Source organism: Naegleria fowleri (genome assembly GCF_008403515.1).
Source record: "Naegleria fowleri strain ATCC 30894 chromosome Unknown tig2, whole genome shotgun sequence".
Lineage (NCBI taxonomy): Eukaryota > Heterolobosea > Eutetramitea > Acrasida > Naegleriidae > Naegleria > Naegleria fowleri.
This window is the reverse complement of record NW_025407934.1, coordinates 1109547-1133300: the sequence shown is the minus strand read 5'-3', so window position 1 is coordinate 1133300 and position 23754 is coordinate 1109547. Positions and strand designations below refer to the sequence as shown.

Here is a 23754-nt window from a genome sequence, read left to right as displayed (position 1 = left end):
TTATGTATATGAATCTTATATTACAAATTTAATTTTGAAATTTCCAAACTCGAAAATACTTGTTTATTGCTAATAGGCTAATAGTACTACCGCTTTATTTCGTTCAAGCCATCAATGGGTATACTGTCACTACTAGTTGATTGTGGATATGGTTGGACTGGAGTTTTGGGAGAGGCATTCGATCGAATTGATGGTGACTTTCGAGGACTGAGAGAAGTGATGGATCTTCTGCTTGTATTGGGTGAAGAAGGTGAGTTTGGCCTACTCACCCCTTGTTGTTTGAGCTTCTTTTTGCGCCTTCTTGGATAACATTCCAAATTCTTTTCGTAATCCGGAATTGCATGACCAAAGGGACATCCAATTTCACTAATGTAATCACGCGTATGACGAATTTGAGTTGGGGAGTCGCCAGAACTTTGTACAGTGGTCGACACATGCTTCTTATTGCTTGGTGTTGAAATCTCAACATGTTCTTCATTCACATCAAACAAGTGTCTCATCCACCAAGCTCGATCAAACATTCTCAGAACATCAATGAAAAAGTGAGAGACTGGCGTTGTTTTCTTCTTGGTGTTAGTACTCTCAGATTCAGCAGTAGTCGCAGCGGAAGAGGATGATGATGGTTGCTGAAGTTGTGTGACAGTCTTATGGCTTTCTTTCTTTGGAATGATGTGCGATGCTGGAGGCTCACTTCCAAGTGGTGTTTCTGGAGTTGATGTTCTTTCAACTTTAAATGACGCAGCATGTTCCATGAGATCATGGATCATCATGTCCTTAATCATGTTGTCCAATTCTTCGTGACTTTCAATGATCAAGGTACACACATTCCCTGATTTGTTAGTTGTTGTACTATTTTCGTTGTTGTTGTTGGTGGAAATTCTCTTGTTATTGGATTGAGAAAAATCAAAGCATGGGTGTAATGGAGTTGTGGGTGTCAAGACAGGTCCATATTTTCCAATTAAGTTCTCATCCAAATCAATCACCATTTGAGACCATCCTTGTTGTCGAGCATTCCCTAAAAAGGTTTTAAAATATCGCACGAGAGGAAAAGTTGTGTAGTCAATATTCAAATAATTCAAAAGATAGTCATCTATGAAATCAATTCCATTGCCATACATGCTCTGTTGTTGCATGGTTGTGGAATTATGACGAGGAGAGGAAAATATATCTTTTTCATTCTTGAATAATTTCGAAGTATTCCACGACACAATGCACTTGGCGAGCTTTTCAGTGAGTTTTTCTTTTTGTTTGGTGATGAACAATTCAGGAAGATTCGAGGCAATGATTTTCGCCATTCCATACAACTTTTTGGGAATGACCAAGCTAGTGAGAGGATCAAAAAACACCAGCCAAGGACCCACCACGAGCGCCAGCGTAAATTTGGATGGCTTTTTGGTGACATTGATACGGAGAGGACTCGATGATGATGATGTATTCGTGTTATGATTGCTGGTATTATTGCTTCGCGGTGACACATTGGTCACAACAAAAGGTTCATCCTCAGAATCCACTGGAAAGTGATCCAAAACTGGAAAGCTGATCGTGCTAAAGCTACTTCCTTCATTGAAATGAATGTACGGCACAATGACAAGCTTGACCTCAACATAGTGTTGACCATGAATGGATTCCAGTGAGGTCAAGTCTGCTTGTGAATCTGAGATTTTAAGTTGCATTTCTGTAATTGCAACATTGAAAAAGTCACCAATGCCTTTTGAAAGAAATCTCATACTTTCTGATGCAGATCTCTCAATGAGTGCCACTGTTGTCATCCAATTGAAATCCAAATACGATTTTAAGAGTTTCTCCTCATTACTCAATTGTTCGACAAATTGTTGAAGAGGTCCAATGTTTTTCATCTTTTCAAGAATGAGTGCTGTTTGCTCTTCTCCAAAGGATGGTTGTGAGATGTTGTCCGAGCTATAGGACGGCCTTCTTCCCAATTCGTGTTTGAAGGCGGCATCAGTCCCACGTCTTCTCCTATCAACAAAGCTTTTTGGGGAGGCGCTTGATGCTACGTTATTTCCATGATGTGAGGTGGCAGCTGACACGACATTGGCTTTCAATAATTTCAAACGAATCGTATTTTGTTGTTCTTCCCGAAGAGCTTCTGATCGATCAGGAGGACCCTGTCCTTCATCATCATCACGACCAGAAGCCGATGCAGAGATGGGAATTAAATCTTCAAGCCTAGAAATGGTTGCCACATTGAGGGATAAACGTTGACCCATGATGATGTGTTGATCAGAAGAGGTGTGTTCAACAAAGAAAACCAATTCGAACCAAAGTTGGAATGAAAACGATGAATGACTGAAATTGACCAGTGACAGATAGGAACGGTTTGAGAATGAAAAATGTTTTAGTGGCGCAATGTTGTTGTATTTGAAAAAAACCACGAACGTGATGTTACAAGTTGCAAGTGGAGTGAATCATGTAATTTAAATTCGTATCATCCGCAGCTGGTTATAAATTTTTTTTTTGTAAATTTTGGAGGGAATGAAGACTGTCACTTGTCACTCAAAACAGATGTAATTCAGACCAAGCCACCGTATTGACTATATACAAAGTAAAATCTGCGTATCCACAAATTATCCATTGTGATGCACATATGTGGTAATTTAACTTTGCATATTAATTTTAAAAGTTGCATTTCCAAAAGAATGACGAAGAACGAAAAAAAATCCACTTTAGGAATATCTCTTTACTACTGCAGACAATTTTCAAAACAGGTGTTCCAAGTTTCACCTTCAGTTCAAAGAGATGCATATTAAAATTCCATCTTTGTTTATAATAACGCAGAAACTTATTTTCCAAAGCAAAGGGAAATTGTCTCGCAACCAACACCAAGAAAAAAAACAAAATGACAAACCAAAACACCCTTTCGTATCAACATAACTCCACAATGAAATCTTCTCTCCCACCACAAACTACTGGAAGTAGTACTACTTCGATTCTTCAACGATTGGAATCCAAAATGTTTCAATTCTTCTCTGAACAAAGACAATACGAGAATCTCTCGCAACGACAATGTGAAGAATTTGAAACAAAACTTTTTCAGAGAGAAGAAGAATGTCGACAATTGTCACAAGAAAATGGAAGACTCTCCATGAAAGTGAATGAATTGAATGCACTTCTCCATCAATATACTTGGAACATTGAAGAAAAGGAACAAATCTTTCGACAAAATCTTGAAAAACTTGAAACAGATCAACCACATTCAAACATGAAGGAAGAATCCACTCTGAAACATTCGATCGAAATTTTGCAATATTTGAACAAGGAATTGAATCAAAACATCGATCGACTCAAACTCTTACTAGAAAGCAATGCATCCATGAAAGAAAGTCTCCAACAACAAATCTCTGATTTGCAAGAACAAGTCGAACGAAAGGAATTACTTCTTGCAGAACAATTTAAATCATTTTCGAATGAGAAAGCTCTTTATTCTCAACGAATGGTGTTGTTACACACTGAAAATTTACATCTCAAAACAAAAGTGCAAGATTCTGAACGAATGGCCTCTCAGTTATTGATTCTTATTCAGGATTTAAGGAATGAAACAGATGCTCTTCGAAAGGATTATGCACAGGCGTTTCAAACATTGAAAAAAGAATTCAAACAATGTCAGATTCGGCAATTTCTGAAAAAAGGAAGTGTCAAGCAATAAAGAACAGGATCAAAACTTGGAACCAAGTCAAATTCGAGATTTGTCTTGTTTCGACCACCATCAACCTAACGGTAAGATGAGAATTCAAAGACATCCGTCTTGTCGCCTTCTTCTCCTAACTCCAATTTTATAATCTCGAATAAACATCATTCACGTTGACATTGATTAGACTCTACCAGAAGTGATATTCTCTCTGTATTTGATTTATCACAACGAGTCATCCTATTTGAAATAATGAATTTTAAATTTGAAAATTTTTAAATTAATTAAAAAAAAATAAAGAGATCATCATGTCAAGAAATTTAAAATGATTGCCACTGCTGAGGAATGGCAGTTTCGAAATTAGAAGAAACTTTCATAAAAGCTTGTGTATTTACAATTATTCAATAAGGAAAGAAAAGGTAATTCCATTCTCTCCATATCTTCATTGGAGGATTTGATCATAGATTTTGTTCTCATTCTCTCTCTCATTAAAAAATGTTTACATTTTCGTTGAGGGTTTTCAAAATTGCATCTGTCACTGGTGAATTCCATGCGACAAGGGAATCTTTTTCAATCCATTGAGCCATTTCCTGTTGTGGAGTTTTCAAAAGAGTGACATGTTTTTTACCACTCTTGGATTTGTGTGTTAAAATTTTCTGAGCCCAATTTTGAGTTAATAATCCTTTCATATCCACAAACATGACATGTGTCGATTTACATGACGTGGAAGAGGTTGGTTCCACTTTGAGTGCACTCAAACAATATCCTTGAACTGTGTTTTTAAATTTAGAGTTGGCAGTGGTGGATAAAGAATTATTGAAAAGTACTCCACCAATGAGCAATGCCTTGTCAGAATTCAACACTTGTTGCAAGTCAATAATATTTTGGTGATTGCATGACTTTTTGAAGAAATAAAAAGTATCCAAATTGGAGGTAGTACCAATGGTGTCTTTTGTGTTACCATTATTATGATTGGTTGAAGCATGATTGGTAGATGTCTGATTAGAGATGAGTGACATCGATGTGGCAGAAGAATTCGAATTGGAAGGATGAATATAAGTAGTGACTCGAACTCCTGCACAACTTGTCACAAATTCTCGATTTCTAATTGGCCATTTCATTTCATACAATTCTGACAAAATCACTGTATCTAATTGTTGATTCGAACATCCTGTGGATACAGAAGAATGCAGTGAATTCGATGATGCTACATTTCCAGAAATGTATTTCGAAATTTCACTCGAACTCACTGGTTCTGTAGTGTGAGACTTTCTAAATTCAAAATCAATTAGAGCTTTGTACACTCGATCAGATCCATACGGATAATGAGTTACTGATTTGTAGAACATGATATCTTTCCTTCCGAATAATTGTTCACAAAATGAATCTCCATCCATCACAGTCGCGTAAATTTCCTGTTCTTTCGAATAGGACAATAACGTCCAAATTGGAGAGGAATGATCGTATTGGAGAAGAGTATTTCTCAAATATTGAACTTCTCGAAGTGTTAAGGCCTCACTGTGTGTGAAAATGTTGTATGAATTGATGGAAATTCGAGTTGAAAAAGTCTTTTGAGAATGTTTGGAATTGAGGAGTTGTAAAAAGTCAACACCTCCTGTACTAGATACTCCCTTTCTTGGAGTTCCCAAAATGAAAAGAGTCTCTATCGATACATTTTCAACAAAATTTTTGAAAATGTCACTTGCCAAAAAATTTCCAAATTGGTTGGATTTAAGGGAAAGTAAAATATGAGCTTCCAAATCATCAAAAATTGTTGCATCCAGAAATGGAACTGCAGAAACTTGCTTTCCATTCACATCGTCGTCCTCCTCTCGTTGAGAATTCAATCCATAAAAATTTCGATTCTTTTCAATTTTCTCCAAAATTTTTTTTTTCGTGTCACTTTTCAAATTTAATTCATTAGGTGCATGATCTTGAATAAATGTATCTGCAATTTCACATGCTTTCAATAAAGCAGCTTGAGAGAGTGTTGGAGCTCCATGAAGATGATATTCGAAAATATCTTCCGCTGTCTCGTGATCGAAATAACTATCAGACTGTTTCGAACTTGTGCTCGAAGTGTTCGATTCAGCTGTGGAAGTGGAATTGGATTGACTGCAAATATTGTATTGTGAAGAATGAAGAGATTTGAAAATTTCAATTTGCTCGAGAAAAAGTGTGATTTCTATATTTGGTGAGGAGTGGATATTCGATATGATTTTCCATGACAGTGCAAATTATGAGAATGCGGTGATGAAAGTGTGAGAAGATGATGAACATGTGAACAATGAGAGGTCATCAAATGCCAAATGTCATCATATGTGAACATACCTGTATTATGCGTCGACTCAAGAAATGTGAAAAAGCATTGCCGTGCTGGTGGATAATCAATGAAAGCATTAAAATTCATTTCAAAATATTGCAGCACATCTTGACAGCTAATCTTGACAGGTGGCAGATGTTGTGGCTTACAAGTTGATGATGACGACTTGTCTTGTCGGGCGGCTGTCATTCTCCTTGGCATCAACTGACAATATAACTGCTTGGACAATACTCAACAATGAATTTTTGTTTTGCGATAATTAAGAATCGCTGACAGTGCGGATTTGTAATTTCTTTTTTCAGAATGAATGATTTTGATGTTTGGTCAACAAACAGTCTGCAACGAATGTGTCCACACGACTTTAGCGGGTTGCTTTCTTTGAAAAGATTTCGTGTGAAAGAGGAAGGAGCAACTCGTGATGCTCTTGGAATGAATGACATGAGCTGATGATTCTGATGATTCGTCTCATCGCATGGATTTACATTTTGACAAAAAGAGCGGCCATGACAAGGAGGAGTGACCTCACTAAACATTCTACCAACGGAAAGCGATGAACATTTTCTCATATTTCGAAGAAAACAATAGCTGCTTGCCTTTTTCGAATCGGTGAGAATCTGTGGGTCATGAAATTGTGTCAATCAAGGTTTTAATTATTTCATCACATTTAGACACGATAGGCAACAACCTTCTTGATCTTATTCTTCAAACGTTTTGGAATGACCAATCTGACTTGCTTCTTATTTTTGACTCCATGAATCACAATTCGTGTGACCTTTGATGGAGATCTTCTTCTTCTTGGGAGACGAAGTTTGGCAAAACGATTTTTCAACATTCTCAATCCTCTTAAAATTCTTCTCTCCTTAAGTCTGTAATAACGAGACCGACGACTGGCAGAAGCTCTCTTTGCTCTGATCCATCTCAACAAGGTGACCAATCGAGCATATCTCTTGAATCCTCTTAATCCATAATAACGATGAGATTTTCTTCTCAATAATTTTCTCAAGAATGCACGTTTGTTAAATGAAAGAACAACGAAACGTCTTCTCTGAGATCGTTGTCTTTTACATCTTCTTTGATTTCTCTTGGTGCATTTTCTTGAACGTCGTTGTCTTCTTGCAGCAGCACGTCTTTGTTGTCTTCTCAGTCTTCTCAACAATGCTCTTCGTTGTCTTGCAGCATCTCTCAAAGCTCTTGCTCTGACCTTTCTCATAATTCTTCTCAAAGGTTTCTTTCCTCTGGATTGTCTTCTTTGAGATCGTTGTCTTTTGCATCTTCTGAGTCTTCGATTTCTCTTGGTGCATTTTATTGCAGAACGACGTCTGTTAGCACGTCTTTCTCTTCTTCTACGTTGTAAAATTTTACGAACAAGTCTTTGACACTTTCTGGATCGTCGATGTCTCTTTTGTGAGCATTTTCTACGAGCGGCTCTTCTTCTTGCAGCAGCAATTCTTCTTCTTAATTGTTTGCCAAGTCTTGCCAATCTTCGTTTAGCAATTTTTTTACATTTTCTGAGTCTTTGATTTCTCTTGGTACATTTGACAGAGGCTCTTCGACGTCTTTGAGATCTTTTTGGAGAAGAATTGCGTCTTCTTGAAGAAGCCTTTCGAACCACTCTTCTCAACTGTCTTTTCAATTTTCTTCTCAACTTGATCATTCGTTGTTTTCTTTTCTTGATCAATCTTTTAATGAGTCGACGACGTCTTTGAGAGTTTGTGGAAGATGACAATTCCAATTTCAAGCCTTTCAAAGTTCTTCGAGTGCGTTTCATTTGATTTCGGATACGATGTAGTTTGCGAGCATCACGGAGTGAGAGATTCTTCTTCCAGTAGGAAACTTCACGAGAGCGTGTTGATGCTGCTTGGACTGGAGAGAGAAAATGGATGAGACAAGAGGAAATCACCAACAGCAATAACATGACCAAAAAGAAGGTCCTGTTGGCAGGTGGTGATGACATTCGGTTGAACATTTTTTTTAGTCTAATTTTGTAGGTTGTAGTGAGAGTGGCATTTGATTGATGGCCTGTTGTGGTGACTCGACTCATGTTCGGTGAAGTTTCGTTGTGGATGTCACGCAGGTTTTGAAATTGCAAAAGAGGAAGGTCCATTTTAAAACCATCATACATTCTCATACTGGAATCCTTGAAATATAGTGATCTCGTCGAATTGCTTATAGCTCTTTGAATGTGAAATTTGGATAGTGTTCTGCAATACGTTGAATAAATGGTTTGGATTTTGCACAGTACTCCACAATCTCCATACTTTCAGGAAGCTTGATGGTTCTATCAGTATCTCCACTTGAAGAGTCGAATGGACCATCTATAATTACACAGACATCAATGACCAACTTTTTCAAACTCGTGAATCGAGTAAAATCAATCTGAGCAAACTCTAATGCATGCAAGTCAGAGATGGATATGAACTCCTTATCAGCCCCAAAAATCACCAACTCTTCCAAAGGAGGGACACTATTTCGGAATAACTCGTCAATCACACAAGATGAGAAGAGTAAATCATAACAAATGTGCAATGAAGAAACATTGACCATGAATCTGTGAAAAGGTGACCCGTCGTAGTGATAGCAATAGTTAGGTTTCGAATATTCTTTAAGGATAACTTTCTTGTTCTCTTTCTTGACATAGAGATCAAAGAATGATGCATTCAATACAGCTCTCAACAAGTCATCACTTGATTTGTAATGATCAGTTGGTAAGAATAATTTCTCTTTCAGTGAGGCATGATTTGCTCGCTCGACCTGCTTCTCAACATTATTAATTAAATTATCAAACGAAATTTCAAAGTATGGTCTAAATCCCAAATTTTGCATGGCCAATTCTCTCCAGTAACGACAAGTTCCTCCTACAAGCATTAGGCTATAAATTGGTAAATAGGAGAAGACCAAATGTGTGCAATTTTCATCGAGCAACCGATAGTGAAACACAGAAACAAATTTTGTGAGTGGGTTCAACATTTTTGCTTGTTTCTTGTATTCAGATTGCTCTGTGAGACATCCTTTTCTTCCATAAGTGGCTGCAATCATTTTGAGAGCATCAATGTTTTGTTGTAATTTCGTGCAATTAAGGAAATCATTGAGAGCATGATCCAATTCACTGAAATAATAATTTGAGAGTCCTCTATTGTAGTAATAAGATGCCAACAGAGAGCTGCTCTCCTTCGATTGCTGGTGTTGTGAAAGAAGTTCAATCGCTTTTGTGTAATAAGTGATCGAGTCAGAGTAGTAGGCGCAATAATAATAGGCAACACCAGCTCTAAAATACAATTCTTCTAATGAAATCAGTGATTGTGGAAGAGAGCCATTGTCTTTTTCAACAGTGGCAGGAGACTCGACATCTGTTGTGTGTGAGGCTGAATCAGAAGTTTGTGACTTGCTTCCTCGTCCCAACAGCTTGTTTTTCAAATGTTCTTTTGTGTTGTGCAAATATTGTCGTGTTGACACGGCATATTCTCCAATCGATTGCAACGCTTTTTCATATGTGTGTTTCATCTCTGTCTGGATTTCAAAAATCTTTCGTTCTACATCTAAGCATTTGTCCAAACTGTCAGAGGTCATTTCCTCTTTCATTTGAATGGCTTTCTTAAAGGAGCGTGCAGCATCTAAATACTGACCCAGTGCAGCATAGCAAAACCCTTCCAAATACAACATAATATAAGTTTCTTTCAAAGCAGGATACAACTCTTGTGCAAATGCCAAATCCTTGAGAGCTTTTTCATATTCATTGGCAGCACCTCTCACAACAGCTCTCTGAACGAATAAGATGGCATCTTCTTGAGTTTCTTCATTGGTTGTTGATCCATCCTCGGTTTGTTGTTGGGCTTGATCCAACTTGCATTCCATATCTTCAGTTGACTCATTCAACAACTTGTCGTGATCTTGCAAAGAAGTAGTACTCCCTTGGTTGAATTTCTTCAATTGCTTATTCAATTTATTCTCTGCTTTAATTTGCTTTCGGAAAAGTAAACGCGTCTTGAATTCTTTTCGTTTTTGTTGCCACTTGTGGCTCACCTTTTCATTATTGGCTCTGATCCGAGAATCTAACCTCCCGATGTAATCCATAGCACCCACAGCAAGAATAGCTGGATAGAATAGCACAAGCAGGGGACCCGAGATTGGTGAACCACACATGATGATGATCAAGAAGAATGAATTTTTTTGGTGATGAACTTGGAAAAGATTCTCTCTGGTTCTTCTTTTCGACAAATATTTCATCAAGGTCAATTGGACACACATTTCTTGGGTAACTTTTCAAAATTATCCTCTAAAGATTATTCGGATCACTTGATTTGTTAATTGCGACTACCCTTGAACGATCCTAGAACCAAGTAACACCACAATTCAGGATTTGGTTGTAATTTCCATCTAATAACGCAATTCATGCATGAATGCTCAATGCAATTGTGTAAAATGTCCAAATGTGGATGAATAATATGAAAAATGCAGTGCTAACCCGTGTTAAATATTCGAGAAGCATATCCAACTTCATTTGTGTTTTAAAACAATAATAGCACAAAACTACTGTCACAAACGGTCGGGAAAATAGATTGTGGATGCATTTTGTTGTTGGCTCTTCTCTTACATTCCTTTCATCACTGAATCCTCTGATTTCATATTTCTCTCACAGAAAATCGATTCATGACTAACTCAAACCCTCAATTACTCAAAGCAAAATGCACCAAATGTCTGCAACACACAAGCAAAACAATGAATATCATTCTAGTGCTTTTCATCACTCAAGGTCTTTTAGGAATATTGGCCTTTTTTCCTTCTTCATACGAATGGTGCTAGCATTCATGCGAGTACTGAAAACAATATGACAGCACAACATTTGCTTCATGTCCAATCGGAAATTGGAAAATTGGCAAGAATGGCATCTACTACCGATTGTATTATGGTACTCCCATGAATGTTATGAATCTCATGTGGTGGATGAAGATATTTGTGCATTTGGCTGAATATTTTTCAAATTCTGCAGTCATGATTCAATTCTCTCGATACGATAATTATTTCGTTGGTTTCTACAATAATACGTTTGAAGTGAAAGAGGGCAATGAGGCGACCTTATTTTCCATTTCTAATGTTGATGAAAGAGGACTCTTATTTTCATGGAAATATTTATCCACAACTCACACATGCAACCATATCGAGGCCTTGGATCAATCAATTCTTTAGGAAAAACGCGTCACAACCTTACTGGACCGATGTTTTCACGAATGTGTATAAGGAGAGAGCTGTGACTTTTGTGTTGCCCATCTATATTGATGAACGCATTCAAAAATTAGAACGTTCTAACGTAACGTCGTTGTATTCTCATCAAACACCTATAGAACATCTCTTTGGGATAGTTCAATTCACCCTTAATTTCATGAATTCCTTACTGAGAAATATCTCAAATCATGATGAGCATAGTTTTATTGTCAACTCTTTTGGAACTATTATTGCCAGTACATCTCACCTTTTCCCACTTGATTCTAGCATTACACTACATTATAACAAACTTTCCCAAGAGGCCATTGCGTTCATGATGATGGCCAATGAAAAAGGGCAACATTCGACCATACCTTCCTCAAGACTGAACCAATTGCTTGTGAAAACTGCTTTCATCACTGATGAACATGGTCTCAATTGGACAGTTGTGGTGGTTACTTTTAAAAGAGCTTTCTTTTCAGAAATTTTGAGAAATGGGAAATATGTTGTTGTCTTATATGTGATTTTGTTCGTTCTAGAGATTCTATTCATATTATTTTAGAGGTGGTGACAGAGTTTTTGGATATCGTGTGTCGCTTCATTGCAGTGCATAATGGTATCGTCTATAAGATCATGGAGGGGACTGTCATGGCCTTTTGGAACGACAAATCGTTTGAATGTGCCAACCATGAAATTTATGCATGTAGGGCGGCATTGGAAATTATAGAGCAATTAAAGACAATGGAGACACTCTGGAAAACTCGTGGTGGTTATCCAAAACTGCACGTGCATGTGGGTATTAATAGTGGAGAAATGTTTTGTGGATGTAAGTTGAGTGTTACAACTCTTGAAAATCTTCATGTTTCGTAATTCATAACCATTTTACGGATCTCTGTCGTTCATGAATGTTATTCTCATAAAAAAGGTATGGGATCTTTATCAAGGGTGAGTTACACAGTTATTGGTGATAATGTAAATGTTGCAAGTCGATTGCAGCATGTTGCGGAACATATTTCATGGCACATCGTAATTGGCAGTCACACGTATCACGTTGTAAGACCTCACTTTGTGTGCTTATTCGTGGATTTCATTAAGCTTAAAGGAAAGAAGCGACCCATACTTGTGTATGCTCTTAAATGCTTTTCAAAAGAAGCATCAGAATTGGACCGCAAGTTAGAAAAGGATTTGGATGCGTCCAAGCATTATTTGGCAAAAGGTGAGTATTATCATGTTCGCCAAGTGTGTGAAAAATTCATTGAGATTGATGAAAAGTGTCCCATTCCTAGGTATTTGTTAAATCGAGTGTCAGTAGCCAAAGCAGAGACTGAAGAAAGAGTTCTTTCCATATGGATTATTTCGTCAAGAAGTGATTCCTTGAGTAGCTCTTCCATTGCGTCACAGCTTGAGGTTATCAAATAAATCCTCCATTGGATCATTAAATAGATGTCTTTAGTGTTGTAGCCACTTTCTTTTGTAACACAACAGATTCTTTGTTCTCATTTCTATTTTTCAGTTGACCGCAAGCACCCAATATGTCTTGTCCTTTGCTGTATCGAATGGGAGCATTAATTCCATGGCGATAAAGAAATTTGGAAAAATCTTCAATTCTCTCATTGGGTGAACATTTGAATCCACTTCCCTCCCATTCATTGAAAGCAATTAAATTGACAGAACATGGAATATCTTTCACGAGATGAACTAATCGTTGGGCATCATCAATGAAATCATTCACATGATCCAACATGACATACTCAAAAGTAATGTGGCGAGTATTGTTTTTGAAACACTTTTCACGGATTGTATCGAAAAGTACCTCAATTGGAAAGATCTTATTCAAGGGAACCAGCTTATCTCTCAGCTCATTGGTTGTTGCATGCAAACTGATGGCTAAATTCACGCCCAACTCATTCACAACATCTGGAATTAGGTTACAAACACCTGAGGTGCTAACAATAACTTTTCTCTTAGAAATGCCGCATCCATCACTCAAAATTTCACATGCCTTTTTTACATTTTTGTAATTGTAAAGAGGTTCTCCTGACAAGTTCAGCATGGAAAAGCGTCAATTCGCAATGAGATCAACAAATAGATCATCAATGATAGTTTTAAGAATTCCAAGTTCCAAAATCCAATACAAACCTTCCCCCATGAATACTATATTGTTGACAAGAGATTTTTCAGTGGTGGCTTTCTTTCTCTCATCTTCATTCATGTAAATTGGAAAATCTTGCAAGTGATGTTTGATACTCACAAGCTGACTCACAATCTCCGAGGCAAGTAAGCTGTAGAAAGTGACGATGTAAATTAATATAATATATACATGTATATACAATATACATGAATGTAATGCTCATATATGAATCTGAAGTAAAAAAAGAAGACATACTTTCTCTCAATGGGTGTTGTACCAGTTCTACAAAAAGCACAGCTTAAAGAGCAACCCACTTGACTTGACAAACACACCGTACCTCTTCCAAAATAATCTGTTGCCTTAGGAGGATGATAAATATAAACAGCTTCCACCTTGTTAAATGGTTTTTGTTGCTTGGTAAGTTTTTTAGAGGACGATATTGTTTTTGTGTCAACATCTGCGTCATGGTCTTTGCATGTTGCGTGGGCGCTTTGTTGGTTTTCTGATTTTAAAAATTTGGGATTTTCAAAAGCAAACAAAAACTTGCGTGTGTGTTTGTCTTTCTTTGATAAAACCTCTTCCTCAATATTTCCAACCAAATCAATGGAATAAAATTCCGAGAGCGATTTTCTATCGGCTTTACTTAACACGGTGATATCATCAAAATTACGTGCTCCGAATTTGTACATAAATTTATAAATTTCATCCAATCGGAATGATGATGCAATATGTGGATGAGTTTTTTCTAACAGTTGTTTCATTTCATTCTTACTCATTCCCATCAATCGTGTTGTTGTGTTGTCGGAAGGTAGAGAAGGATGAAATGTTGTTGCAGAGCATATTGAAGATGTCTCCGATGATGATGGATTCACTCTGTGAATAATACTTCTCCGATTCGATTGATTTTGTTCGAACTGTTTAAAAATTCCAACTTGACGTATTCTTGGAGAGCTACAAACAGCTGCCAGACTCGAGTGGGAGAAACATTGCTTCGATAAACATTTAAACATTTTTTTTGAACGTTTTCTATTTGATTCTTGTTTCGTTTCTTTGGAGGAATTAAGGTCCACAAAATAAAAACGACTCTTCTCTCAATTAGCACGTGGATCACCTCTTGTTTTGAAGATCAAAGATCTTTTCCTAAAGATCGCACTAATCCTTCCATGCATGTTCCTTGTTCTTTCTGTACGAAGGAACGACGAGTACATGAAGTGGTCTAAAAATTGGAACTTTTAACATCATGGCAGAGAGGAAAGCTCCTATTAAAAATTCCATTGTGAGAGATGCTGAACGATTTCATTACACGATAGAATTGTTGAAGAGAGAAAATTTCGACCTCTGTAGCCTCAATGAAGTAACTCCAGAATTTCTATTCATGCTTCAACGGGATTTATTCTTTAGAGAATTTTACTTTTTTAGTGACCTAGTGATCGAAGAGGGTGAAGAGAGTGTTTCTTTGAAAACACGAAATGCAACCCTTGGTAAAGACAATCAAGGAAATTTAATATTGAGCAAGTATCTTCCATTGGAGATGTTCAAGTTGGACAATTCTGTTGTGAAAAATCCTGTTCTTTATTGTACACTTTCTCACTCATGTTTCAACAACAAACAAGAGAAGCACCATCAAGAAGAAACTCTTTGTGTGATTAGTGCACACACAAGTGCTTACAACCACAATGCCAACAAAAGAGAAATTCAACTCTTACATATCACTCAACAAGATTATTTGAAAGACATGAATGAAGTCATCTTGATGGGAGATTTAAATATTCATTTGGAATCTGAAGAAAACACCATTGAGAAGATTCAATACGTTGATTTATGGAAAGAAACACACTTGGAAGACTCAGATCCAGTATTCACATTTGATTCCTATCTGAATACTTTCATTCGATGTAAATATTTGGGAATGGAAATTCGTCGCATGCGATTGGTTCGAATTCTCATTCGAAAAAGTCCTCAACGAAGAGTTGCCACTCAAGAAAAGATGCAACTTTCTGCCAACACTCCCCTCTGTGAATGGACAACCCGTTCAACCACCGAGAGGAAGAAGGAAGAGATTTCTCAAGAAAGTTCATCTCCTCCTTCTTTATTATTGACCCCTCTTGAAACGCCATGGTGGTGGAAAACCTTTCACTATTTCAAATTAGCTGAACAGAAAGATTATCTCTTTTGTTCGGATCATTTTGGCTTGAAAATGTACGTGCTGAAATTTGAGAGTCCTCAACAAATGGAACAGCATGTGAAAGAGGTGGTCCATCATGTGAAATGTGGTGTTCAAAAAGAGGATGAAAAAGAAGGACGACAACTAGCTGCATATACCAAAGCATTGACAGGACCTTTCTCGAATCATAGAAGAGTGTTTTTCATGACCTTGTTGAAATTGATGATGATGATTGTGACTTGCCTCCTGCCGATCAATAACTGCTTTCGAATTTAAGGAAGCAAGAGCTGCCAATCGTCATTTGCAAATAGTTTCGAAAAATGGCGCCAATTCATTCGTACAAAAAAAAATAAACGCGCTCCACTTGAGCTGTTCGTTGGTTGGAAGATCTGCTGAAGTCGAACCATTATAGCCTTACTGGAGTAGTGTGTGATTGGTAGTAGTAGTAGTAGCAGCACGTGCAGTGGAGTCGTCGTGTTCGCATCAAAATGAGTTTTAAGGTCTTTCCAGATGCACAAGAGCATGAGCGAGATTGGACCTATGAGAAGAATTCTCATGATCTTGAGGATCAGCACCACCTCTCACCATCTTTGTCGTGTTCGTCCTCCATTATATCTTCTGAAATATCGTCCTCGGATTGGATGTTGCCCGATTTATCAAATGCTCCTGAACTCAAGATCCATCACGTGCATTTGCATCATCATCATTTGAATTCGGACCAACAGAAAAATGAAACAAATTCATCTACAGACGACGACACGCAGGCCCTGTTAGAGGCTCTTGGTTTGGAAGAAGATGGTCACGGTAATTTAGTTTCAAATGCTGCATCTTATTTGGAAGATGATGAGGATTTTGAAGTTTCCAGATTTATTGAAAATTATTGTTGTGGACCAGTGTCATCTGCTTGTCCTAATTACAATAACAATAATTCAAACAACCATTCCACGATATTTGAAAACAATCCTATCAACAACAACACCATGCAAACTACAATATTTGATAACCAACAATTAATCTCCAAAAAGTATGGATTGTTTAACGTGATGGATAGTGTTACAACGGATGGAGATTGTACTGCATCGGAAAAACCCAACCAGATTCAAAAAACGCTTTCTCCATCAAAAGAACGAAATTATATTTCAGATATATTAGAGGACTCGTCACTCAACATGACAATGGAAGCATTGAACCAGTCTGCTGACTTCCAATTGAAACAAATCGATAGCATGATCCAAAATATTCTTCAAAAATACCAAACTCCTCAAAAACAATCCCAAAAATTGAGTTCCACCTCGGTTTACAGAAAGCATGATTTTCCTACTTCTTCTAATAATCCACAAAATGGCCAACAGGCAACCAATCATCCACCACCTTCAAAGTCTTCACCTTCTTCAAAACCTGTAAAGTCATCATCCCGCACATCGTCCATTAACTTATTAGCTCAATATAATTCACCAAAAGCTAAGACATCATCTAAAACGAAAGCGAATTATTCTCCAGCAAAAGAACCATCATTGACAGCTCAATATCAAGCCATTTCACCGAAAACAGCTGTAAAGAATTCTCCCAAAGGAACATCTCATTCGAAAAATTCAACAGCTGTCCTTTCGAATGAGAATACCGAACACTCTGAGAATACAAAATCCTCGCATGAAATTTCAAAAACCTCTTCATCATCATTTAAAGAAAAGGAGGGAGAAACATTTTTTGAGAGAGCTGTAAATTGGAAAGCAAATGTTGAAAAAGCAAACAAACAAAAACAAAAAGAGTTAAATAGATCTATCAAACAAGAATGCTCCTTCAAGCCAGAAATTAATCCTATATCTATTCAAAAACGACATGAAGATAACATGGACGTGCATGATCGATTGTACATTGACTCATTCAGAGCATCTGACAAAAATGATGAAATACGATACAAACTAACAGAAGAAGAGTTTAGAAAAACTTGTACTTTTAAGCCAAAACTTTTGAATAATTTTTCAATCTCTTCCAAGTACAGAGATATTTCCCCTAAAAAAGCCCCACCCACCAAAGAACTTCCCTTAGATGAAGAATGTACTTTTAAACCTCAAACCAATGATTCCATATGTTTTAACAGGAGCTGTATGGATTATTTGAGTGAAGATGCTTTTTCACGACTGAGCAAAAGAAAAACACCGAATATTTCTCGCTCCGATCCACATATTGTTGAGAATGAAAAATTCGACATGTTGTTTATGAGCAGGCCTAAATCTGCAGGTAAATTCACCAGACCTTCTTCGAACTTTCACGAGTTTCTAAAACGGCAACAGGATTTAATTGAAGATCGAGAACGAAAAGTGGATTTTATCAAAATGACAGAACATCCATTCAAGCCTTCAATTAATGAGAAGAGCGTCGCTATTGTGAATCGAACTGAATTTGAGAAGAGATGTGAATTTTATCAACAAAGAAGAGAACTAACTGTAAGTCATTGTTTGCTTGACTCTGTGATTGAATATTTAATTTCATAAATACATGAATAATGTGATTCTGCTCCTTAATATATTTTCATAATGACCTACTCCTCCTCCTCCTCCTTAATATTCACATCAACTCAAAGTTGAAACGAGCGCTCGATGAGGTACAACAACAGTGTACATTTAAACCTAGCATTTCACGTAAGGCCCAAAACTTACCGCAAAAATCTGCCGATCAACTTTGTAGAGATGGAATTGAGAAAAAGGAAAAGAAATTGCAACAATTACAACAGGAATTATTGGATAAGGAGTTACAAGGAGCCACCTTCAAGCCAAATATCTCCAAAACAAGGGACAAACAATTATCTACTTCCATTATTAATAATTCTTTCTTGTTAGAAAAGAAACAACAAGAAAAAGAACGGAAATTGAGGGAGATTGCCTTTGAAAATGAAAGAAAACTCATGAACGAGTGCACCTTTAAACCTGTCATTCATGACTCTCCCAGTTACGTTAAAAAGATTGCTCGATCCATGTCAGCCACTAGAACTAGATATGCCAATCAAGTACAGAATGACAAACCCCAATGGAGGTAAACAGTCATCACTAAAATCTTGAAACTCATCAACACTGTTTATTTCTTTTCGGCTGGTCCAAGATCAAAATCAATACTTGGGATGCGAGTTAACGAGTCATTAGAAGGCAAGGTTTGAATTTGTTGCAGCCAATGCGAGTGATCTTTTTCTGGAGAGGCCATTCCAGATTTCTTGAATGTGTCAATGCTAGGTACATCCATTTTCACAAGATCCATATTGCTTACAGAGATGTTCTTATAAAGTACAGAGTTAAGAGGTGTAATGAAAGGACTTTTCACAAGAATCTTATCTCTTTCAATTACAACTTCCTTCGTCAGTGAGGGAGAAATCGTTGAAACAGTGGTGGTAATTGGCTCAATATTTGTACGAGGATGAGTAGTTTCGTCCGTTGTTTGCATTTCGTGGAAATGGGGTTGAAGAATGGTCATTCTCGGAACTGGTCTCATGGAATCGGAAGAGGTCGACCTCGAAAAGTTACTGCTTCTCTCGTCTGAGGTCTCCATTCGATTAGTGTTAGTGTCTGCTTCCTCATCGTTAGCAGTGTCAAGCATAGAAAGGCTGCCATGGCTCATACTTCTAGGGAGACCACCCGATGGGTTTCTCTTCAATAGACAGTTAGAGGAAGAAAAACCTTGTCCTGTGTTGGTGACATTGCTGAACGAGTCAACACTTGGCCTTTCTTGTCCCAACTTGAGCCCTTCTTCTTGTTTCGAGTTTACTTCCATCACATGGAAACTGTTTGATGATGGAGTTGCATGAATGTCCTCCAAACGAAGAAAGTCGGAAATAGTGGAATTGTTTCGTTGCAATAATCTTTCTTGACTATTCCTTGTTGCTTTGAACATTGAATCATCCGTCAAGTCAGCCTTAAAGAAGCTGTAATTATCAAAACTATTCAAACTGGGAAGCTTATTTTCCGAAGGATCAAGATCTGATGTGCAAGTTCAGCCATGCTTGATGATGGAAGAGATGTCAGAGAGGGAAGGGAGCTGATGGTGTTTGAAGATGAGCTGCCCGTTAATGGCAATCCTGGTGAATGTTGAGGTGAGAATGATACCAAGTCGAGGTTGGGATTTACAGTAATTTTGGTTGAATTGTGATTTGGATTTACGGTAATTTTGGTTGTGATGGAAGAGGTTGTTGGGTGTGGCGAGGAATTTGTTTGTTCAGAGCTAACCATAAGGAACTGTTCATTTGTGCGATTGCTGTTGTTGTGACTTGGAAGGTATGTCTGAGTGGGAGAAACTGCGTGATGTTGAGAATTGGGCAGTGAGGAGGGTATTGAAATCATAGATGATTCATGGCTCGAAAAATTGGACTGCATTATTATCGGGTTCATGTATGTGTCATTCATTATATCTACAGATGCAGAACAAGCTGATTTTTCTTGAGACTGTGTTGAAGCATATTGACTGTTGGACATGGTAATGACGGCCGATTTTTTGGAATCCCTCTTCTTCAAGGGTTGACCATGCTTGCTGTCTTCTTCCTTAGTTTTTCTTTTCTTTGAAGACTTCAATTCTGTCGTGTCCGCAAGTGTAATCGAGGAGGTAGAACCCGAGGTGCTACTGTTGGGAGTTCTCTTGTTTCTTTGCTCCATCTCTTCGGATCGGTTGATGATGGAAAGAGGAACGACCTCTTCTTCGCACGGACGAACAACACTGAATTCACTCATAAATTGAACCTGTCCTTGGTAGGGCAAGAGAGCCGACTTTTTTGGTGGGGCTGTTGAGTGAAGAGTTAACATGTCGACTGGAGAAGTTGTTGCGCCAGGACCCAGTGGTGGTTGTTGGTGTTGTTCATGAGGAGACTTCTTACGACGAGTTTTTTGAGACGATGGCGACTGCGACATTGGTTTCGAATGTTCCGTATTATCTAAAGTGTGTGACGAAGATGGTTGCGGGTTGTTTGAATTCAACTCCAAAACAAAATAATTATCTTCGAAATGCTTGCAAGTTTTCAACGTTTTGCGCAATTGTCGGTATTTCCTATTGACTTTAGTACCCCAAGTTGCGGAAGGATTGTCTGGTGGTGCGTTGTTGTTCGGATGATGATTACTACTATTATTAGACGCACTATTGTTATTGGGATGTGATGAGGATTGTGTGGACATCACGTGATGATGACTATTATTCACATGGTTGTTATCACCAAGATGATTACACTGATGAGGTTGTTGTGGTAAATTATGGATATTGAATGAATTTTCCTCCGAGGAAGATGTAGGTGTTGGAGTATTGGATGGAACAAGACGTTTTTTGGTGGTCATCCTTTAAAGCCTTAACTGAAGTCCTCCGTTGATTTTTCGTTCGTTCCGAATGAGTCTCGTTGGTGTTGGCTGTAATTGAAAGTCCTCAAGGATGATGATAATGGCGTCGTTGCTTCACGATTTCCAACCAACGTTTTTAATTTATTACCTAACAAAGAGGAGTTTGAGTTTCTCCTATTTTTTTGGAGCGATAAAGGCCTTCAGAATCTCCAGAATTGGGAATTTTTTTGTCTTGTTGCCAGTATACGGTGATTCTCTTCCTAAAGGAGCCTTAAATTATTGAGTGGCAGATGTCGCATGAATTCATGGTACGGATTTTGTGTTGGATTTCATTTATTAATCTAAAAATGGAAAGAACATTCAATGAAGCTTTAAATCTTTCAGATTTCATTCAGCAACAAAACTTCTATTAGCAACTGTTGGAAGAAATCAGGCTCATTTTCTCGTTCGGAATCTGTCTTGTTGCTCCATCTCCATTCGACCACTGTTTGTGACCAACTAGTCATTCATTTCCGAATTTGGCTTTTGGGTGTTTCAACTTGAAAAAATTTCATTAGTTTTCATCCTCACAGCATCATCATCATCATTTGATCTCCATCAACGTTGTTCTTCACATTCTCTTCCTCTACTTCTTCTTCCGATTGTACAGTACTGTCGTTTACAGTTGTACAATATATAATACGTACCACCGTTGTACACTCCATTATTTCAATAGTACTACAGTAGTCATAGACACTTCTTTTCATCATCATCTCTATATAAATTTTAGACATCATCCCACCAATAATTTAGTAAATCACAACAACAACTCTGATTATATAAAATTTCATCATCATGAGTGGAGGAGAATCGGAAGAGTTCAAAATCGTTCTCAACAAAATTAAAAGCAGTACCTACTACAGAAACGCTGCACAAGGAGATGAGAATTTAATGTACAAATTAGCCGTTGTTTTATCGGATAAGCAACAATTAAAGAGCTTTTATCTGACGACCGATTGGGCTCAATCAGTCATCAATGCCATATCCACCTATTCCGAGAGCATGAGTGGTTCGGGTAGAGGTCTCATGGGTTTCAAATCAACAGCATCGGGAGGAGAGGGTAAAAGCAAACAGGGAAATTTTGTCGGTAATATTATGAAAGGAATTTCTTCAACAAATTCCAATGCAAGTGATATTGCAATTCATCAAAGTCTCGAAAAAGATGTTACCATTGATGATGATTCTGATGAGGAAGATTTGGATTTGGGAGAAATTATGAATTCACCAGAACATTTAGAAGTTCAAAAATCATTATTGAATCAGGATAGGTTGAGAGTGAAAATAATAGTGTCAGAAATTTGTGACTCGAGAGGAAAGAAGGCTTTTCGACAATTATTTAGTCCTTTATTGTCTAATACCAAATTTCTTCCTGAAATGGGAATGTTTCACTCGGCGGTCATTGTTGGTAGGTTTTGTTGTGTGTGATTGAGGTGAATGGGATTCATTCCGTGTGATCAATGTGTTTGACGTCATCTAACTGTGATGAAATTCGTTCTAATTCAACAACTGAAACTACTTGTGTGATGCTTAACAAACAGGACCTTGGAAATTTGAATGGATAGATGCCAGTCTATGTGTTCCCAAAAAATTAGTAGCCTCTGCAGCACTAGTTGCATGTGACTTGACCACTGAATTATCTGTTTCAAATTGTAATATTAACGAGATGGTTGACAAAATTGCAGATGTGATTATAAAATGGAATACCAAAATGACATATAAAAACAGAGGAGGAGAAAAAGGTAAAGAAGGAAATTGTCAAGATTTTGTCGATGAAATTCTTGAGGCAGTAGGAGTGGATAAAAAGGCCATTTATCAAGGAGCCATGGGTGCCTACTTTGAAAGATTGAAAAAGAAAGGAAAAGGTGGAATGAAATTTTTCATGGATGATAGTAAGTTACGATTTGTGTCTAAACGTCAATCTTTTTTTAACTCATATTCGTCATTTCCTCCATGTCACGGTCACAACAGACTTTCGTAAAAAGTTCAACATTCCTGCCCAACAAAAGAATGTCAAATTTAAAACTCACACTCAACTCGATCAATTTGTTCAACAATTACTTGACATTGACCCTGTATTTGAATTGAATCATCCATATGATTTCCAATTATTGAAATCTTTTGATCGAGCTTTATGGCTGAGACATTTAGCCAAACCTAAAATTCCTGAATGGGAACCCTTACGAGAAGAAGTTCAAGGTTTTGATGGAGTTGAAATGCATTTGAAATGTCCATTTGGAGATCCCAATGAAAGTTTTTCATTCAGAGAATAAGAACTTGTGTTAACGAATTGCTATTATTTTATACTAAATTAATAATTCAAAATAAGTTTTTCAAATCAAAAAAAATGTCACAAGTCATCGCCGATTTAACTCAACTGGCATTCACTCTTCGTGATGATGCCATCAATTTCCTTCCACAATTACAACAAACCAAAAAACTCTCTTCCAATCAATTAACTCTTCTCAACATTCTTCATCTTGTACCATATATATTTTCATTTTTCTTTCCGGGTTGGAGTATGTGGTTTTGGGGGTTTCCATCTGTATCATCATCCAATTCCTCCGAAGTAGTGGAAGCCACCCCTAATCTCGACAATCATGTGCTCCTCCTCTCCGTACCATCTACTCTTATTCGATTCATTTCAGTCTTTGCATTGGGATTGATTTTTGTGAATTTACTGCAACGAAAATTACAGTTGCAATTTGAAATGAAAAAGAGTCGACAAGTGATTTCAGAAATATTTATCATGATGGGACTTTATTTTGCCACGTTGGCTGTCACGAAGGTGTTAAATGTATTTGGAAATTTTGGATTGTGGAATTTTTTGATTGCTTTACTGCAAGTCGCGTATTATTTGGTGTTTAGTTTTCATAACATGTTACATGGATCTTTAATTCAAGTAGAGAAGCAGAAGGATCACTAAGAGGTTGTTGATTTTTCTTTTCA

General features: G+C 37.4%; 13 protein-coding genes across 13 annotated transcripts; 6 read left to right on the top strand and 7 right to left on the bottom strand.

The window, feature by feature from the left end:
- Positions 1-86: 86 nt before the first annotated feature.
- On the bottom strand, positions 87-2228 carry FDP41_000817 (uncharacterized protein; the record flags this gene model as incomplete). Its single annotated transcript, XM_044711994.1, has 1 exon — positions 87-2228. One exon carries the CDS (start codon positions 2226-2228, stop codon positions 87-89), a length of 2142 nt encoding a protein of 713 aa, XP_044569631.1.
- Positions 2229-2857: 629 nt separating this feature from the next.
- FDP41_000816 (uncharacterized protein) lies at positions 2858-3664 on the top strand (the record flags this gene model as incomplete). Its single annotated transcript, XM_044711983.1, has 1 exon — positions 2858-3664. The coding sequence occupies one exon, from the start codon at positions 2858-2860 to the stop codon at positions 3662-3664; it is 807 nt and encodes a 268-aa protein (XP_044569630.1).
- A 470-nt stretch (positions 3665-4134) lies between these two features.
- FDP41_000815 (uncharacterized protein) lies at positions 4135-6158 on the bottom strand (the record flags this gene model as incomplete). Its single annotated transcript, XM_044711972.1, has 2 exons — positions 4135-5831; positions 5978-6158. 2 exons carry the CDS (start codon positions 6156-6158, stop codon positions 4135-4137), a joined length of 1878 nt encoding a protein of 625 aa, XP_044569629.1.
- Positions 6159-6633: 475 nt separating this feature from the next.
- FDP41_000814 (uncharacterized protein) lies at positions 6634-7935 on the bottom strand (the record flags this gene model as incomplete). Its single annotated transcript, XM_044711961.1, has 1 exon — positions 6634-7935. One exon carries the CDS (start codon positions 7933-7935, stop codon positions 6634-6636), a length of 1302 nt encoding a protein of 433 aa, XP_044569628.1.
- Positions 7936-8135: 200 nt separating this feature from the next.
- FDP41_000813 (uncharacterized protein) lies at positions 8136-10109 on the bottom strand (the record flags this gene model as incomplete). Its single annotated transcript, XM_044711950.1, has 1 exon — positions 8136-10109. The coding sequence occupies one exon, from the start codon at positions 10107-10109 to the stop codon at positions 8136-8138; it is 1974 nt and encodes a 657-aa protein (XP_044569627.1).
- Positions 10110-11801: 1692 nt separating this feature from the next.
- Positions 11802-12587, top strand: FDP41_000812 (uncharacterized protein; the record flags this gene model as incomplete). Its single annotated transcript, XM_044711939.1, has 2 exons — positions 11802-11994; positions 12094-12587. The coding sequence occupies 2 exons, from the start codon at positions 11802-11804 to the stop codon at positions 12585-12587; spliced, it is 687 nt and encodes a 228-aa protein (XP_044569626.1).
- A 16-nt stretch (positions 12588-12603) lies between these two features.
- On the bottom strand, positions 12604-14309 carry FDP41_000811 (uncharacterized protein; the record flags this gene model as incomplete). Its single annotated transcript, XM_044711928.1, has 3 exons — positions 12604-13205; positions 13308-13450; positions 13555-14309. 3 exons carry the CDS (start codon positions 14307-14309, stop codon positions 12604-12606), a joined length of 1500 nt encoding a protein of 499 aa, XP_044569625.1.
- Positions 14310-14539: 230 nt separating this feature from the next.
- FDP41_000810 (uncharacterized protein) lies at positions 14540-15739 on the top strand (the record flags this gene model as incomplete). The annotated part of the gene is made up of 1 exon (XM_044711917.1): positions 14540-15739. One exon carries the CDS (start codon positions 14540-14542, stop codon positions 15737-15739), a length of 1200 nt encoding a protein of 399 aa, XP_044569624.1.
- A 212-nt stretch (positions 15740-15951) lies between these two features.
- On the top strand, positions 15952-18500 carry FDP41_000809 (uncharacterized protein; the record flags this gene model as incomplete). The annotated part of the gene is made up of 2 exons (XM_044711905.1): positions 15952-17910; positions 18048-18500. The coding sequence occupies 2 exons, from the start codon at positions 15952-15954 to the stop codon at positions 18498-18500; spliced, it is 2412 nt and encodes an 803-aa protein (XP_044569623.1).
- A 38-nt stretch (positions 18501-18538) lies between these two features.
- On the bottom strand, positions 18539-19345 carry FDP41_000808 (uncharacterized protein; the record flags this gene model as incomplete). The annotated part of the gene is made up of 1 exon (XM_044711894.1): positions 18539-19345. The coding sequence occupies one exon, from the start codon at positions 19343-19345 to the stop codon at positions 18539-18541; it is 807 nt and encodes a 268-aa protein (XP_044569622.1).
- Positions 19346-19395: 50 nt separating this feature from the next.
- On the bottom strand, positions 19396-20769 carry FDP41_000807 (uncharacterized protein; the record flags this gene model as incomplete). Its single annotated transcript, XM_044711883.1, has 1 exon — positions 19396-20769. The coding sequence occupies one exon, from the start codon at positions 20767-20769 to the stop codon at positions 19396-19398; it is 1374 nt and encodes a 457-aa protein (XP_044569621.1).
- Positions 20770-21603: 834 nt separating this feature from the next.
- On the top strand, positions 21604-23078 carry FDP41_000806 (uncharacterized protein; the record flags this gene model as incomplete). Its single annotated transcript, XM_044711872.1, has 3 exons — positions 21604-22213; positions 22347-22697; positions 22777-23078. The coding sequence occupies 3 exons, from the start codon at positions 21604-21606 to the stop codon at positions 23076-23078; spliced, it is 1263 nt and encodes a 420-aa protein (XP_044569620.1).
- A 74-nt stretch (positions 23079-23152) lies between these two features.
- FDP41_000805 (uncharacterized protein) lies at positions 23153-23731 on the top strand (the record flags this gene model as incomplete). The annotated part of the gene is made up of 1 exon (XM_044711862.1): positions 23153-23731. One exon carries the CDS (start codon positions 23153-23155, stop codon positions 23729-23731), a length of 579 nt encoding a protein of 192 aa, XP_044569619.1.
- Positions 23732-23754: the final 23 nt, after the last annotated feature.